At 65.4% G+C, this 17,660-nt stretch overlaps 4 protein-coding genes across 6 annotated transcripts; 2 read left to right on the top strand and 2 right to left on the bottom strand.

Annotated features, from left to right (window-relative positions):
• The first annotated feature begins 1,329 nt into the window (after positions 1–1,329).
• Positions 1,330–3,909, top strand: METTL27 (methyltransferase like 27). 2 transcript variants are annotated; one of them, XM_075033329.1, is made up of 5 exons: positions 1,330–1,454; positions 1,522–1,650; positions 1,730–1,865; positions 1,950–2,042; positions 2,485–3,909. In XM_075033329.1, the coding sequence occupies exons 1-5, from the start codon at positions 1,347–1,349 to the stop codon at positions 2,721–2,723; spliced, it is 705 nt and encodes a 234-aa protein (XP_074889430.1). In that variant the 5' UTR covers positions 1,330–1,346; the 3' UTR covers positions 2,724–3,909. The 2 variants fall into 2 exon arrangements, with proteins under 2 accessions (XP_074889430.1, XP_074889431.1); XM_075033330.1 differs by lacking the exon at positions 1,522–1,650.
• Positions 3,910–4,307: 398 nt separating this feature from the next.
• On the bottom strand, positions 4,308–12,993 carry LOC142033399 (claudin-4-like). 2 transcript variants are annotated; one of them, XM_075033328.1, is made up of 2 exons: positions 12,846–12,993; positions 4,308–5,161 (listed from the first exon to the last, which is right to left on the bottom strand). In XM_075033328.1, exon 2 carries the CDS (start codon positions 5,150–5,152, stop codon positions 4,508–4,510), a length of 645 nt encoding a protein of 214 aa, XP_074889429.1. In that variant the 5' UTR covers positions 5,153–5,161; positions 12,846–12,993; the 3' UTR covers positions 4,308–4,507. The 2 variants fall into 2 exon arrangements, with proteins under 2 accessions (XP_074889429.1, XP_074889428.1); XM_075033327.1 differs by lacking the exon at positions 12,846–12,993 and having other exon boundaries at positions 4,308–5,302.
• LOC142033398 (claudin-4-like) lies at positions 8,311–9,006 on the bottom strand. The gene has a single exon (XM_075033326.1). The coding sequence runs from the start codon at positions 8,977–8,979 to the stop codon at positions 8,350–8,352; it is 630 nt and encodes a 209-aa protein (XP_074889427.1). The 5' UTR covers positions 8,980–9,006; the 3' UTR covers positions 8,311–8,349.
• Positions 12,994–16,264: 3,271 nt separating the features above from the next.
• Positions 16,265–16,910, top strand: CLDN3 (claudin 3). Its single transcript, XM_075033324.1, has one exon. It carries the CDS (start codon positions 16,265–16,267, stop codon positions 16,907–16,909), a length of 645 nt encoding a protein of 214 aa, XP_074889425.1. The 3' UTR covers position 16,910.
• The last annotated feature ends 750 nt before the right edge of the window (positions 16,911–17,660 follow it).

The following is a 17,660-nucleotide window of genomic DNA, read 5'->3' as shown; positions in this document are numbered from 1 at the left end:
CAGAAAGTACCTCCAGCTGGGGTCCTAGCTACCCAAGAGCTAATAAACATCTCTCGTCAATCAGCTGGATACGGCACGTTACAACTGCTGGGCAGGTGGATCAGGCATTCCAGAGAAGGATGGAGGAGGAGATATCTTACCAGCTCCCCACGCATCGTGTTGGCACTCAGTGACGTTTCTTGTCGTGCTTCCCACGAGCAAAACCCAAACTTGATATAGCCAAGATGTTCTTCCTCCTTCCCAGCCCTGAGGGTCCGTGCTCCTGTCCTCCATCCCCAAGCCCTGCCCGCTGCTGCACACCTTGTCCACGGGCAAGGGGCCGCACAGAATGACCCCCCCATGGGAGTGCTTGGGCAGCTGGAGATGGGCAGACACGGCAGGAGAGGAAAGACCTGCCCCGGGGGGGGGGGGGTGGGGGGTGGTGTCCCCTTCCCCAGGGGGGCTGGGAGAGCTGCTCAGCGTTAGGATGTCACCTCCACCCGTGGTGGGACACGGTGGGTTCAGGTGGTGGCAGGGGAGCGTGGTCACCACTCGCTCGGCGCTGGGTGGCGAGTCCCAGCGGCAGAAGGTGCAGATGCAGGTGCGGAGGTGAGGGCACAGCACCAGGGCCCTGCGGGGCTGGGACAATGGGCCGGGCAGGAGGTGACCCGTCCAGGGAGCAGAGTCACCCCGCGTGGGACACCAGTGACGCGAGGGATAAGGCAGCAGCGCCTGAGCCGTGCAAGGGACAGAGCGGGGGGTCTTCAGCAGGAGCGGGGTGGGAGGGGGCCTGGGGACACCGCAGGGACAGAACGGTGGCCCTGGGGCACTTGGTGCCAGCTCCGCCAGGGCTCTGGGTGTCACCTCCCCCGGGCACGTGGTGTCACCATCCCTGGGTATCTGGTCACCCCCCCAGGGCACTTGGTGCCACCCCCTCGGGACACTTCGTGGCCCCCTGGGGCACTTGGTCACACCCGGCCCACCTGCTCCTTGCTCCTTGCCCCCTGCCTCCCCCTCCGCCGCACTTGGTCGCGCCCGGCTCGCCGTTCCCCCTAACGGCGCGGGACGGAGGCGGTGGAGGTGACGGCCAAGGTCCGGCAGCCAATGGGGCTCTGGGGGGCGTACCCGGGGCGGGGGCGAGGAGCAATAGAACGTGGGAGGGCGTACCCGAGGGAGGTGGCGCGGAGCCAATGGGGCGCTGGGGGCGTATCCGGGGCAGGGGCGCGGAGCCAATGGGGCGCTGGGGGCGTATCCGGGGCAGGGGCGCGGAGCCAATGGAGCGCTGGGGGGCGTATCCGGGGCAGGGGCGCGGAGCCAATGGGACGCTGGGGGGCGGAGCCCGGGCGGGGGCGCGGAGCCGGCGGGGGATGCAGCTGGCGGCGGGGGTGCGGGAGCGGGTGGCGGCGGTGCACGTCGGCGGGGGGCTGCCCGAGCGCCTGCGGCTGTACGACGGCTGGGCCGCCCGCTACGACCAGGTACCGGGGGCACCGCGGCCGTTCCGCTCCCCTCCTGGGCGCCGCTGACCGCCGTGTCCCCCCGCAGGATGTGGCGGCGCTGGAGTACCGGGCACCGGAGCTGGCCGCCGCTTCGCTCGCCTTCGCCTTCCCCGCGCCGCCCGCCGGGGCGCTGCTGCTCGACGTGGCCTGTGGCACCGGCCTCGTAGCGCGGGAGGTACCGGGGGAGAACGAAACGGGACGGGGCGGGGCGGGACGGGGCGCTAACGGTGCCGTGTGTCCGTCTGTCCCCGCAGCTCCACCGCCGCGGCTTCCGCTGCCTGCACGGCGTGGACGGCAGCGCGGGGATGCTGGAGCGGGCGCGGAGTACCGGCCTCTACCGGCGGCTGCTGCCCTGCGTCGTGGGCCGGGAGCCGCTGCCCGCTCCCGCAGGTAACGGGCCGGCACCGGGGGCGGGGATGCTGCCCCGGAGGGTCCCCCCACCGCCCGCCGGTGATGCCACGCGTGTCCCCACAGAGCACTATGATGCTGTGACGGTGGTGGGGGCCCTGGGCGAGGGGCAGGTGCCGAGCGCGGCCGTGCCGGAGCTGCTGCGTGTCACCAAACCAGGTGAGGGGGTGTCCCCGCGTCCCCCGCGCTGTCGCCTCCCCGCAGGGACCCCCGGGCTGGCGGGACGGCGACACCGGGTCCCGGTGGACGACGCTGGCCCCGTGGCACAGCCGGGACGTGGCCTTGTCCCTGCTGCCCGGTCCAGGCAGGGATGTGCCGTGGCTGCCCGGTCCCTGGTCCTGCCTGCCGGCCAGGCTCGGGCAGGGGGACACGGCAGGAGGTGGCGGTGGCACTCGGGGTGCGTGACAGCATGGGCTTAGGTGTGATGCCCTGCCCAGCCCCTGCCCGCTGGCCTCAGGGCCTGCCTGACCGCTGCCTGCTGGCCTGCCAGCTGACTCCTGCCAGGGTCCCGCTGCCTCCCCTCACCCCCTGCCTTTCCAAGGGGATGCCATCCCCAGCGGAGACACCCGGCGTCAGCATCACCCGTCCCCTCTCCCCACAGGAGGCTTCCTCTGCCTGACGACAAGGAGCAACCCCTCGAACCTGCAGTACAAGGTGGAGCTGGAGGCAGTGCTGGAGAGGCTGGAGAGGCAGGGAGCCTGGCAGAAGGTGCTGGCCCAGGAGGTGGAGCGCTGGGAGAGGGCCACCTCTGAGGAAGAGAGCACCCAGGGCACCGGCTACATCTCTGGGGTGGTCTACATCTATCAGAAATGCCCCATCCCCCCCCTCGAGGAGGGCTGAGAGCTGACACAGCTCTGGGGAGGGGGGACACCACTCGCCCCTCGTAAAACCCAGCCCAGTAACCCCCTCCCGGAGCAGAGGGGCTGCTGGAGGGCGATAACAGTTTTGGGGAGCGTCCCCATTCTCTTCCCTGGTTCCTTCCCCCTGAAGTCTGGCCCCTGGGGGCCTTGCCTGCTCCTCAGCATGGGGAGGGTCTCCTGGTTTCACCAGGGTCTCATGGGCACCACCATTAGCTCTGACACTCAGGTACTGTCCCCGACACCTCGGCCTTCACCGTGACATCTCACAGACCCACCTGGTTGTTCAGAGCCATGTCCTGTCCAGGATGTCTTCTCCCCGCCATGCCCACCTCTCAGCCCTCATGGTCAAAAACAGAATCCTTCTTCATCTTCCCCACCCCAGACCTCTGTGGTCTTTGCCTGGGGGCTGTTGGAGGTGGGTACCCATTGCCACATCCTGTGGTCCCCCCTGTCCTCATCCTCCCCAGGAGTTAACCCCACACACCCTGAGGTGCAGGAGACCTCCATGTCCAAACCAGGAGCAGCTGTGCCAAGGTGACACCCAGCCGGAGAAGCTTTTCAAGCACCACACCAGCCTTTCATCCTGCAACAGCTGCTTTAAGTCTCTCATCTTCCGACAGCTTTGTAGTTAATGGTCTGGGTGGGAAATGAGGCTGAAGGGGACTTCAGGAGCCTGTGGCCGCTCCCCACCCAGGAGCCACCCAGCATCGCCTGCCCAGCCTGTTCCCCAAGCCCCTTGCCATGCTGCCTCCACCCCTCCTCCTCCGCTGCTCCCTTGGGAAGTTTTTTACCCAAATCTCTTGCTGGGATATTTGGTTTTTTCCTTTTCTCTTCCCCCAGACCTGTTCCTGCTCATCCCGTTCCCATGGCCCGGGGGAATAGATTGCTTCCTTCCCCTCAGGAGCTCTTCACCAGTGAGAGACAGTGGTTGTGTTTGTCCCTGTCCTCCACCCTGGACATCCCACATCTCCCACACTCGTCCTCCCCGTGGCTCTTGTCACCCCTCCGCATTGCCCCCCCACGTCTTGGGGTCCCTGCACCCATCATGGGTAGCTGCCCTGTTCCCCTCTCCCCCTGTTTGTCCCCAGCACTGTCCCCTGGGCAGTTGGGGGTCGTGGCTGTCCCCATCCCTGCACTTGGCTGTTGAATAAACCTCCTCCCTCTGCTGCCTGCCTGCCATGTGGTGTTCCCCGAGCAGGGGGGCTGCGGACCCTTTGCAGGGGGCAGGCGAGGGAGCCCAGCATTCGGGGGGGGGGGGGATTTGGCCTTTCTTTGGGGTTGCCTCCCAGTCCCTGGGGGCTCAAAGGACCAAGCTCTGGGAGCCTGGTGTCCCCCCCCATGCCCCTCCTGGCTCTCAGCACCCTCTCCCTGCCTCAGTTTCCCTCCTGGGGGATATGCAGGGAGCGCCCTGGCTGGCTACTGCCCCATCCTCCTGGGGACGTGCCAGGCGCTGGTGCAGCAGCCCCCGAGCTGGCAGCAGGCTGGCAGGGCACAACACCCATGGGACATGTCACCACCCTCTCCCCACCGCACCGCTTCAAAATGAGCCCAGGCAGTCTCGGTGGCACCAAGATGTTTATAGTCCATCGCGAGCACAGCCCCTGCACGCTGGGGAAGGGCACACATGGGAGGACCTGGCCGGCGGTGCGGCCAGCATGGGGATGGGCAGGAGGAGGCAGCGTGTGGGCAGGGAGGGGGGGTGGCACGTGGAGGCAGGATGGGGACAGTGGTGCTCTCCGTTGGGCTGGCACCGGGCATGGTGGCTCACACATAGTCTTTCATGGGGTAGCCCATCGGACTGCAGGTTTTCACCGCTCTGTACTTCTTGGGGTAGGGGTCCTGCTGGGACGGGGGTCCGGAGCAGCACAGGATGCCCCCGCCAAAGAGCTGGAGGGCACTGGAGGCCCAGCCGATGTAGAGGGCAGCCCCCAACTCTCTCTTGAGGGCCTCGGGCACCATGGGGTTGTAGAAGTTGCTGACAATGCTGTTAGCAGACCAGGAGACGGGGATGAGCAGCATGATGCTGGCCAGGACAAAAATGGCACCTGCCACGATGGAGATCCTGGTCTTGGTGCTTTTATCATCCACACAACGGGTGCAGTCTGCACCTGAGATGGCAGTGAGGAAGGCAAAAAAGGCCACGAAGATGGAGGTGACCACCAAGGCACGAGCTGCTTGCAGGTCGGAGGTGAGCTCCAGCAGGGAGTCGTAGACCTTGCACTGCATCTGCCCCGTGCTCTCGTACACACAGTTCATCCACAGCCCTTCCCAGAAGACCTGGGCCACCACGATGTTGGAGCCAATGAAGGCCGTCACCTTCCACATGGGCAGCGCGCAGGTGAGGATGGAGCCCAGCCAGCCCAGCACAGCCAGCATCAGCCCACCCAGCTGCATCGTCATCGTCGCCATCGACAGCACCTGCGGGGACAGGGCACAGCCATCACAGACACAGCCCCGCAGCCAGGTGGGCTTTCTGAAGAGCATGGCCTTCATGCTGGATGCAACCTGTTCCCCATCTGGGTGGGAATGGCTGCAGGTCGGCATGGGGACACGTGTGGCACAGAGCATTGCTGCAGATCAGCATGGGGACGTGTGTCACGGGGCATTGCTGCAGGATGGCATGGGGACACGTGTGGCACAGAGCATTGCTGCAGATCAGCATGGGGACATGTGTCACAGGGCATTGCTGCAGGATGGCATGGGGACATGTGTGTCACGGGGCATTGCTGCACGTCAATATGGGGACACGTGCCGCACTGAGCACCCAGGTCCCGAGGAGGCTGAGGTGCAGGAGCCCCCGTGTGTCATGTTTCCCCCTACAACGTCCCCACGGCACAGGGCAGTCCTCTGCCATCGCCCCAACCCAGCTGGGCTGAGTGCATGGCAAGTGCTAGGGAGGGGATGGCTTTCAGGGAGCAGGATGAGGGGCTCGCTGTGCCCATCCCAGCACACTCCAAAGCACAGACCCCACCCACCCCACGTCCTGCCGTGGTAGCCACCCCACAGCGCCCACCCCATGCCCTGCTCTGTTACTGGTGCTTCAGCCTCCTTGGCCACAAGCATCGCACTGAGGGGCACGGGCAGGCGAGGCAGCCCCCTGCCCTCACCGTGGCACCGTCTGCTCCCTGTTCAAGGGTAGGTTTTGCTTTGCCCTTGGCACCCACCGTGCAGCACCCTTTGGACCCAGGATTTCCTCTCTGCGGTGCTGGAAATGGGTCAGAGCTCAGGTCTGCCTCTGATCCTGGCTGTGGTGCTCAGCACTTTCAGCAATACCCACTCTTCCTTCACACCGGGAGCAGCACTGGGAGGGCAAACTCCTGGCGAGGGCTTACAGAGCCCAGGGTCGTGCACCCCTGGAAGAGGGGTGGCTGGTACACGGGGACACGCCAGACGCCAATGGCTCTGCCGCAGTCACACACGGCCGCCGTGGCCCCTGGCTCAGCCCAAATCACGGCCCAGCCCCACATGGAGCAGAGCCCCTGTACTGCCACGGGGCAGAGTGCACCCACGGGTGCTTGCACTTGTGCTTAGCAACTGGGACCAGCTGAGTTTTTATGAGCCCCAAGCGGCAGCGGGGTATCGACTGTGCCTGGCACACCCTGCGGCACTTGCAGGAGGTTTCACCATCATTTCTCCAGTCCCAGTTTCGGTTTCTGCAGCCTCTCCTCCCCCGTTGTGTCCCCACTCCTTCCCCAGCACCTTTCATCCCTTGGCATCCCGATGGAGACACCCAGCACTGGGACTTTGCCTCCCCAGGGCCAGGAAAGCTCCTTTGGGCCAAAAATAAAGTCCCTCTCCCTGTGAAAGGGAGAGCAGCCTCCCGAGAGGTCAGGGAGCCAGGATGATGGGAACCCATCCCAGGCACCCCTCCCCAGCCAGCGGGACTGGGACCACAAGAGACACCCAAAATGGGGTGCATGACCACCCGCAGCAGTGACAAGCGGTGGCCCCATGGATCCCGGCAGGGACGCTTGACGGATCATCATGCTAACATTTCCACCCAGCCACCGGCGGCACAGGGCTGCAGGAACGTTCTCCACCATTCCCGTTCCCAGTGAAGGGATGGGGGAGCTGGGAGCCCTCAAGCCCCCTGACCCAGATGAGACACCCAGAGCCAGGCGGCTGGTGTCACCCATCATCCCCACGCACCCCGAGGCAGGAGGAAAGGATGTTCCCAAGCCAGCGGAGCGCCAGCTGCGCCCTGGCACAACTTGTCGTGCCGGAAGCGAGATAGGCAAAACACCCGGCGTTGCCCACACTGGCCCCGGGGTGCTCCCAGCCGGGGCTGTCAGGTAGCCCCGGGGCCAGCACGTCCTGACGCGCCCTTGCCAGCGCCCATCACCTTCTTCCTGTTCGCGTGAGAAGACCACGCCAGATCACGCCGGGACAGGCGTGGGGCAGCTCCAAAGCCACCTTTGGCACTGCCAAGGCATCGTGCCATGGAGGCACCCGTCGTCACCCCCTCCCAGGGAGCAAGGGTCTGCAGTGGCCCGAGCAGGGGTGCGGTGGGTGATGCCAGGGCTGGAGCAGGGGTCTGCTGGGATCGTGGGAGGCTCCAGGGAGTAGATTTGGGAGATCTCAGGGGGACGGGAGTCCACAGCACAGGAGCACCAGGCTGTCCCGCCACTGAGGCGGGTGTTGGAGAGGGTAAAGAAAACGAAGCACAGCGGGGTCTGAGCAGCTGCCGTTTAATGTGGGAAGGCTGCGACGCGGGGATGGATGGCAGCACAGTCGGGGGGGGCCACCGCGAGCCACCTCCTCCTGCCCCTGGCCCCGGCACCCCACTGGGGTGGTTGCTGAGGGGCACCGTGGATGGGTGCACCCAAGGGGATAGGGTCGGGTCCAGGAGTCACCCCCCCTCCATGCCGGTGCACAGTCCTGCTCCCGCCTCCCCGACCGGTTCTCCCAGCCCAGCCGCTGCCTTCCCACTCCCAGGATAATGATGCCCCCGCCCCGGGGAGCTGCCGCGAGAAATCACACATTTGTACAGCCGCTCCAAGCCCCAAAAGTAGGTCAAAGTCAAAATTTAGGGTACAGGCAGGTGAGAGCCCCCGCTGCCCCTCGAGACCCTGCTGGGGCTTGCAGATCCACCGCGACCCCATGACCGCGTGGGACAGGTTTGGTGTCCCCGCCAGCACCATTGCCCACCCCGATGGATGCGTCCTGGGTGGTTTTACCCGGCGAGAGCCCCATGCCACCCGCAGGACAGGCCCCGGGGAGCGCCAGGAGCTGCATCACCGCGCGGCACACCCCGATACTGGGAGCCAGCAGATGCTCTGGGTGGGGATCGGGTGGTTTTTCGGAGAAAATGCCACGGCTGGGTGCTCCAGGGCGCGCAGGACCCCCTCTGGGGGGGGGGGCAGCCAGGACAGGATCTCCCTGTTCCCTGTCTCAACCGAGATTAAAGAACCAGCTTCAATCCCCCAGTGAACAAAGGCAGCTCTGTCTGCCCCCCCCTTGCACCGCCCCGGCACCCAGCCCTCCCTGCCCCGGCTCCCGGCCAGCCCCCAGCCCGGCCGGGGGGGGGGGACTGTGGGCCAGGGGCACCCCGGGAGGTCCCAGCTCCCTGGTGTGGCTTGGGGGGGTCCAGACAAGCGGAGCAGCTCCTAGACGTAGTTGCTGGCTGGCAGCGAGCGAGCGGCTGTGAACTTGGCAGAGTACGGCTTCTCGCCCTGGGGGGGGCAGGTGCAGCAGAGGATCCCCCCCCCCAGCAGCAGGAGCGCGGAGGCCGCCCAACCCACGTAGAGGGACGACCCCAGGTCCCGCTTCTGGGAATCAGTGACCAGCGGGTTGTAGAAGTCCCGGATGATGGTGTTGGCCGACCAGGAGACGGGGATGAGGATGAGGATGCCGGCAACAATGAAGATGACGCCGGAAAGGATCATGACCTTGGCTTTGGTGGTGTCGTCCTCCACGCAGTTGGTGCACTTGCCGCTGGCGACGGCGAGCAGGGTGCCCAGGACGGCCAAGACGATGGCCACCACCACCATGGCGCGGGCGGCTTGCAGGTCCTGCGGCAGGGCCAGCATGGAGTCGTAGACCTTGCACTGCATCTGCCCCGTGCTCTGCACCACGCAGTTCATCCACAGCCCTTCCCAGATGATCTGGGCCGTCACGATGTTGTTGCCGACGAAGGCCGTCTCCCGCCACATGGGCAGGGCACAGCAGAGGATGGAGGCCAACCAGCCGATGACGGAGAGGGCAATGCCCAGCACCTGCAGCCCCATGGAGGCCATCGCTCGCCGCCTGCACCCCTGCCCACTTCCCACGGCGCAGTGCCGGCTGCCGGGACCATGGCAGGCATTATATGCCTTTGCAGAGGGAGGAGCACTGCTGCAGCCGCCGTCCTGCCGCCAGCACCGGACGGAGGGGTAAAACCAGTTTCCCGGGATTCCTCCACTCGCATTTCTCCCCGAAGCGATGACACTTATTATCCCGGCTGCTCCCACAGAGGAGGACACAGGGGACGGGCATCAGGCCACCCAGGCGCAGGAGTGCATCCCACTGCTGCCTGTGGGCAGGCAGGAGATGCCAAGGGCATCTCCTGGGGCTCAGCCTGGGATGCTGAAGGGGAAGAGCCAGTGTCCGGGCATCAGGATGTCTCTGCTGTCGCTGCCACAGCCTCCTGCTCCATCACCCAGACGGGGTCCCTCCACTATTTCGTGCCTCAGTTTCCCCCCAGCTCGTGGGGGTGGCTGCTCCGACAGCAGTCCACCCTCCAGCCCCCTGCGGCCCTGTGCTGGGGGAGCAGCACACTGTCCCTGCCCCGCTGCTGGGCTCCATGCCCAGCAGGACACAAGCGGCTCTTGTTTGTTCCTTGGCGTCCGTACCGGCTCTTCCCAGCCCTCCATCAGGCCTCAGGCGTGCGGTGTCACCGCCCAGACCCATAAACCGGTTGGAGCGGCTGCCGGCTCCGCATGGAGGAGAGACGGCGCTGCCTGGGGCGGGATGGGGGCAGACCCCAAAACCCACCCCACCTTGTGCTCCGCTGCCGAGACGCCGTTCACACGGCAGCCCTTGGTCCCAACCCTGCCGACGTCCTGCTGCCTGTGCTGCCTGCGCTGCCTGCAGTGCTGGCCAGGCTCAGCGAGTCAGGGCTGCAGGAGGCAGAGGTGGTGTCGAGGTGTCCCAGTGCCGCTGCTGCCCCACTGGTGACCAGGGTGCCAGGTGCAGGCAGGGCAGCGGGGCCGGCAGGGCTGCGTGTTGCTGACAGCATTTTGGCACAACCAGCCGTTTCCGCTGGCCAGGCTGTGCCGATACCGATGCCAATGGCAATACTGATGCTGATACTTTGGGCACTGCCCGACCTCTCCTCCTTTAATCCATGAGCCCCCCCCGCACACATCCCCTCCCCGCTACCTCCAAAGTCCTTCCAGCTTCTGCGCAGGCGCAGCACGAGGCCAGACAGACTGCAAGGACGGACAGATGGACATTGCTCCGTTCCCCCACGCCAGCTTAATCCTGGGCCTCCAGAAAAGATAACAGTGCCTGAGATAATCTTAGTTTTCACAAGCACTGGGGTTACCGATACGATCCAATCACTTGTGCTAATTGTTTAGCACAACAGGCTCAAGAGCTGTCGCTGCCCACTCCGGGACCTCCCTGAGCATCGTGCCCCAATGCCGTGGGATGAGCCAGGTGGTCCGTGCACCGCGGTGCCATGAGGATGCCAACGGCGCCCGGTCTGGGGATGCCAGTGCCTGGCACAGCAGGAGCAGGCAGGGCAGAGCCCAGGCACTCAAGGATGCTCAGGTCTTGCTGCAGACCCTGACCCATGGGGACAAGCTGGGGTCCTGCCTGCCTGACCTGTGCCGGAGGAGCCACCCAGACACTGGGATGCTCCATCCGTTCATCTGTCTATCCTGCTGGAGCGCCCGCATTGCTTACATACCAGTGTGCCCACCCCGGGGCTGGAGCCTCATGGTCAAGAGCTCCCTTTAATCTGTGGGGCTCTAGAGCATCTCCAGCGGGGCCAGACTCTGCCTGAGGCTGAGCATGGCTTTCACCTCCCAGCCAGCTGCTATAACCACCAAATTATTTGTGGCTGGAGACAGGCACGTGCCAACGCGTGTGTGCACTTTGCATGGGCCGTGTCCCCACAGGCATGTGGGAACTTGCTCCTGGGCTGCGGACAAATGGCAAGGTGGGGACAGGGACTCCTCTGTGCACTGAGCATCAAACACCTGGGCTGCTCACGCTCCCCCTCGGAGCCAGAGCAGGCGCCAGCACAGCCCTCCGACAGCCAATTACTGTAATTAAAGCTGGAACGTGACATATATTCAAACTGGCGGCTGCCACCTAGAAACAGCCCCCGTGCCCTTCCCCACACCCCCCAGCGACACGCTCGCCCAGCCAGCACAGCCAGCCCTGTGTTGCCAGCACTGCCGGCCAGCAGGACAGACGGACGCAAGCTCGGCAGGGAGCAGAGGAGCAACAGCCAACCCTTAGGGCAGCACGCCGTCCCCAACGCCCACTGAGCCAGAGGATGCTGGTGCGGCATGGGTAGGACCGTGGCACTGCCAAGCACCCCAGCACGTGTCGCTTGGGGCCGTCACTGCACGGACACCAGCCCCACAGCCCCATCCCAGATGCCTGGGTGCATCTTGCAGGACCTCAGCCCTGGCTTCGTCCTGGTGCCACCTACAAGTGGACGTGGCACAGGGACATGCTGTGATGGGACCACAGCCCACCCGCTCAGCAGGGAGCTCCTCCACTCCAAAACGGGGTGCTCGCCCCATCCCAAGCCTTTGCCACCCAGCACCTGCCCCAGCACCCAGGCGGGTGCGGGTGCCCTGCCCCAAATCCAGTGAGATTTGCAGAGCGGAGGGGCCTGAGCTCCCGTCCTACTCCACCACATGCTAACAGGGCCGGTGACATCAGAGCTCCCGTCCCGGCACATCAGCCACCAGCCTTCGTGGCTCGGGAAACGGGCTCCACCAATTGTCCCTGCTTCATCAGGATGGGGACGTGCCACAGCCCCACGGCTGGGCAGCGAGGCCATCCTGGGCAGAGAGGTGGCATTAAACCCGGCGTCACCGCGAAGCCAGGCACACCAGTTGCCCGGCCAAGGCTGCGCCGCCCTGACCTTGCCCACGGCAGAGGACACCCCACGGGCAGAGAGCTGGGGGCATGAGCCCTCTGCAAAAAGGCTTGGGGACATCTCCACCCAGGACACACGTGACATTCCCACCTCATGCGCGCACCCAGCACCGGCTCAGCCCCCATGACACTGAGCCAAAAGCCCCTCATCCCCCAGCACCCGCACACAGACTCGCCACCCTGGCTACCTCAAGGTCCTGAAAAGGTTGGCAAAACTTGCCGGCAAGTGGTGATCCACTGGGATCTCCGGCTTCACATCCACCGAGCGAGGCACAGCACCAGCCCTTCTGCTCAGCCGACACGGAGCTGGGCAGCCTCTCCCTGCCAGCGGCTGGGGATTAGTTACCGGCAGCCCAGAGACTAAATGTTCCCAAAAAAAGTACTTGCCCAACATAAAACCCCCGCGACGGGCTCAAATATGCAGAGTCAGGTTGTTTCCCACTAGGGGAAAGCAAAGTCTTATCGGCTCGGCAGGAGAGGAGCGGTGTGCCGGGAGCTGTGGGGTCCCCAGAGGGACACAGCCGCCAGGCAGCAAGTGCTGCTGCGAGAAATGGGACCTTCGGCCTGAAGTCGCTCTGAAAATAAAAGCCCTGCCCAATTTGCTGAGCAAAAAGCATCTCTGAACAGGGAAAATATGCCCAAGTGCTGCCGAGGTGTTTGTCAAAGGGATGGGGGAGACGACAGCCACGGCTCAGGAAGGGGGATGCCAGTGGTGCAATGGGGGTGCCCCCGCAGGCGATGCTCGGAGGAAGCAGGGTGCTGCAGCAAAGCCCCAGAGAAGCTGATCTGAAGCCATCGGGGTTGGGATGCCCCGGGCACACGGAGATTTCGGGCGTCCCGACATTCCTCGTGCGAGCTGCCAGCCCCCTCCAAGGTCCCACCGGACCGTGCCCCCCACCACCCTCCAGCTCCCCGTGTGCCGGTCGGGCGCCGGCGCTGCTGGCAGCTCCATCCCCACCCCGCCGGCAGACAGAGCTACCATTGATGCTTGGAGCTGCCTTACCTGCTCTCCGCCGCCGCCGAAGGGGCTTCAACAATGGGCTGCCTGTGTGCCCTGGCCGGGGCAGAGCCAGCAGCCCCAGCCTGAAATATAAGCAGCCGAGGCAGCATTTACCGCCCCGGCCCAGCTCCCCCAGGGGGGGAAACACGCCGTCACTCCCGAGACCGCAGGGGAGGGGGAACACCCCAAAACCTGTGCTGGCTGCTGGGCGCACGTGAGCGGGACGCGGCCCGCGATGCCCGGGGCGGTTTCTGCTGTCACCTCCTGCTCACCCCCGGGGGTGCTGGGTGCTGGGTGGGGATGGGGGGATGCCTGCAGTGGGTGTCCCCCCCTGCCAGCACAGGAGTCCTTCCCGCAGCGTGGGCCACCAAACCGGCAATGCTCCCTTGACCTTTGGGTCTGACTTTCATCTGGGGTCACCACATTACTGGGGGTGCAAACCCGTCCCCGTGTCACTGGTGGCTCCATGCAGCCATCCCACCTTGTCCCCATCCTGGGGGACCTGCTTTGGGTGATACTCCCCATCCCTTCCCGGCTGCGGGGGGAGAGCAGAACGGTTTCACCAGGGTGGGGGATGCAGCAGCAGCAGAAGGGATGGAGATGCTCCCAGGACCCGCGCAGGGATGCTGGCCCTACTCAGCTGTTTTCGGTAAACACCGGCAAGCCGGTTTGCTCGCCACAAGAATGCATCCTGAAGCGTGTGGCGGTGGCAGCCAGCACCCCGAAACCCCGGTGATTTGCCCCTTCTTCTGTCGTGAGTCAGGTAGCAGCTGCCCCGGGCCGGCACGGCAGCGCGTGCAGCCTGTACTTTGGGCAATTTGGGGTGACGAAGTGGGGACGCGGCGTGCGGGGCTCTGATTGCAGGGTCGGGGGCTGCGGGGCTTTGCCTGCCCCATCTCACCCCATCCCTGCCCCAGCAGCCCCTACCCCAGGGGCATCCCCACTGCCCCATACACCCACCTGGGGTATCCCCCTCTTTTCCTGCCCCACACACCCACCTGGGGGTATCCCCCCCTGCCCCACACTCCTACCTGGGGTATCTCCATTGCCCCACAGCCCTGCATGGGATACCCCCTTGCCCCACACCCCTACCTGGGGTATCTTCCTGCCCCACACCCCCGCCTGTCGTATAACTCTGCCCCTACCCCTGCCCCACAGCCCTGCCTGGGGAACCCCCCTGCCCCGCAGCCCCTGCAGCCATGCGTGTCTGTGGGTGCACGTGCTGGTGCATCTGCAGCCGTGTGCGCGCCCCGTGGGGTGCGCGTGTGAGCACCTGTAGCGCCGTCGTGTGCCTGTTCGCCTCTGTCTGTGAGCGTGTGCCTGTCTGGGTGTGCAGCTGCGTGTCCGGGTGTCCCTGCCGGCAGAGGGGGTGTGCGTTTGTGCGTGTGCGTGCGCATCTACGTGCCTGTGCGCGCCCGCACCCCAGGGCCACCAGCAGAGAGCTGCCTGAGGTGCACGCTGCCGGCACCCCTGCTTGCGGACCTGGGGGGCCCTCGGCCAGCCCAGAGCCCGCTCTGTTTGGGGGTTGGCTGTGTAGTGCCAGCTGCACCCCAGCAGGCCTGGCCCTGTACCCATCATCGCCTGCTGGCAGCACTGGCATCACGGGCACCCCAGGGTGCCCCCGAGGGCCGGGACCCCCAGCACCCCCCAGCAACAAGGGTGCAAATCCCTGGGGTGCTGCTTGCATGGGCTCCCCCTCGGCAGCACATATGGGGTCACCCCTGGGTACCCCCACAGCCACCAATCCTGGCCAGCTGTGAGGGGGTCAGGGTGCCCTCAGAGGGGTGATTAAGGTACAATGGGGTAGCAGAAGCCCACCCAACCAAGATACAGGAGGTTTTGGGGTGCCATGGGGTGGTAGAAGCCCACGTGGCCAGATAAGGGGTATTTTGGGGATGCCCCAAAATGGGGCAAGATGGTTGGCAGAGGCTAACCTGGCTGGATACAGGGTATTGGGGTGTCACAGGGTGCTGGAGGTCAGATACAGGGTGCTGCAAGGGGCTGGAGGCCAACCCAGATGGATACAGGGTGCTGGGGTGACATGGGGTGACAACTGCTGATCCAGCCAGGTATGGGGTGTCGGGGTGCTCTGGGGTGGCAGAGGCTGACCCCACTGGCTATGAGATGCTGCAGGGCAGCAGAAGCTGACCCAGCCAGCTATGGGGTTTCGGAGCGCTGTGGGGCACCTGAAGCCAACACCCCCCTGGCTATGGGGTGTCAGGGTGCTGCGGGGTACAGCCAGGCAGACACAGGGCTCCCCCCCATCGCAGACCTCAGGTGCCCGAGCAGGGAGGGCTCCCACTGCCGTGCCGGCTGCCAGCATCCTGCTGCGCTCTTGAATAGTTAATAAGTCATAGGGGAGATTTCGGTGCAGGCAGGGAACAGGCAGGAGCAAGCCCGTGTCCGGCGGGGGCCAGCAACCACATTCCTGGGGAGGGGGGGACCTGGAAATACTGGCACCACCACCGGCATGCAAGGTTGGGGGGGATGGTTGATGGGGGAGACACATGCACCCCCACAGCCATGGGGCTGCCACTGCCAGGTCTGAGCGTGACTGCCGGCAGCCTGCCTGCACCTGCCTTGGTTTTTTTTTTTCCCTTTGCTGGCTGCCTGCTGGGGTTGATGGGGTGACACTGCTGGGGCAGTTACGTGCCTTATCTGCTTCCTTCAAGGCCAAAATATATCAGCAGGATGAGTAAAGATATTTACCATCCGGTTGGGGGATCCCCACTGGTGTTCCCTGCCCGGCAGGGTGGGAGCAGGAGGGGGCTGGGCGGGGGGGGACCCCCCACCCAGCTCCCTCCTGCTCCCACCCTGCCGGGCAGGGAGACCACCCATGGCTCCCCTAGGACAGCTGTGCCAAAACAACAAGCATCATGGCACGGTGAAAGGGTTGCACTTTGCACGGCGACACAAAGGTGCTCAGCACTTGCCGAACCCCAGTTAAATGTGAGCACTGATAAGACTCTCCAGAAATAAACCAAACCCTGACCTGCTGGCACCTCTGGGGGGGAATAGCAAAGCCGAGGGATTTCCAGGTCCCCAAGGGGGTCCGGTGGGTCCGAATGAGCATGGTGGCCGTGTTTCCCGGTACCCGTTGCCCCGAAACCAAGGGGATGGCCGTAACAGGTGGAGTCTCTCCCCCTCCCGCCCTTCTCCAGTAACCCGGCGCCATCTCTGCAAACAAAGGGGAGGGTGTGGGACGTGGGTGAGGGTGACGGAGGAGCGGAGAGGAGCGTCCGGCGGTGAAACCCCACCCCGGGCGGGCACTTGAGCTGGCCCCGCCAGCCCTTATAAACGCAGGTGCACCCAGGTGTAAGCTGATCCCCCAAGGGCTGCGAGCAGCGAAGGGTGAAGGCGACGGTTTCGGTCCGTGGGTTCTTCTCCGCCATCGCCCGGAGCGCGGCAGCGAACCGGCCACCATGTCGATGGGATTGGAGATCGGCGGGGTGGCCTTGTCGGTGCTGGGTTGGTTGTGCAGCATCATCTGTTGCGCATTGCCCATGTGGAGGGTGACGGCCTTCATCGGCAACAACATCGTGACGGCCCAGATCATCTGGGAAGGGCTGTGGATGAACTGCGTGGTGCAGAGCACGGGGCAGATGCAGTGCAAGGTCTACGACTCCATGCTGGCCCTGCCGCAGGACCTGCAAGCCGCCCGTGCCCTCCTGGTGGTGGCCATCGTCTTGGCCGTCCTGGGTTTACTGGTGGCCATCGTGGGCGCCCAGTGCACCCGCTGCGTGGAGGACGAGAGCACCAAAGCCAAGATCACCATCGTCTCCGGCGTCATCTTCCTCCTCTCCGGCGTCATGACCCTCATCCCCGTCTCCTGGTCGGCCAACACGATCATCCGGGATTTCTACAATCCGCTGGTGATCGACGCGCAGAAGCGGGAGCTGGGCACCTCGCTCTACGTGGGCTGGGCGGCCTCCGCGCTCCTGATGCTGGGGGGGGCCCTGCTCTGCTGCTCCTGCCCCCCCAAAGATGACAGGTACCCCACCGGCAAGGTGGCCTACTCTGCCCCGCGCTCCGCCGTCACCAGCTACGACAAGAGGAACTATGTCTGAGCCCCCCCCGGCACCCCCCCACCCCCGGGATCCTCATCGCCTTCTGTGGGGACCGGGGACGGTGGCATCCGGGCGGGGGGGGCGCGAAGGAGGGGACGGGGACGGCTGCGGGGTCAGGGCTGGGCTGTGTAAATAGAGACGGTTTCGGTTAAACAAGAGGCGGTTTCGGGTCGGCGGGGGAAGCGGCGCCCGGCGTGCCCCTGCCAGCGCCGATGGGGCAGGATGGGGCCGGGGATGGGGATGGTGCCCCCCCCCCAGTGTCGTCGTCGTCGCCGTCGTGTCCCCCCCCCCCCATAGCCAGCGGCCGGGCACCGCCTGTCCCTGTTACGCGTGCTCTGTACCGGTTACATTTGTCAATAAACGTGTCCCGTTTTGGTAGCCCGAGTATCCTTGGGGCAAGGGGGCGCGGGGGGGCAGGACCCCAGCGGGTACGGTGAGCGGGCGCCGAGGCTACAGCCCCCCGCCCCCCCCCAAGCAGCCACCCCCACCCTCTACTACGGCAGCGCCACATTTGGGGTCTCACACCGCAGCCCCTCGTCGCCTCCACCCCGGGGTGGGTGGGGGGACACGGGAAAGTGTCTCTGCTGGGGGAGGGCCGGTCGCCCCCCTGCCCGTTCGGGGGCAGCTTTCTGGCAGCCGTCGTGGCGGGAGCCCCCGCGGAGCAGCCGCGGAAATCCGGCAGCGGCACTCCCTGCCCGCCCGGTCCAAAGTCTGGCTCCGCGGAGGGGAACAGGGGGTGCTCCCCCACCCC

The sequence above is a fragment of the Buteo buteo genome, chromosome 7 (genome assembly GCF_964188355.1).
Source record: "Buteo buteo chromosome 7, bButBut1.hap1.1, whole genome shotgun sequence".
Classification (NCBI taxonomy): Eukaryota; Metazoa; Chordata; class Aves; order Accipitriformes; family Accipitridae; genus Buteo; species Buteo buteo.
This window is presented reverse-complemented; position numbering and strand designations above follow the sequence as displayed.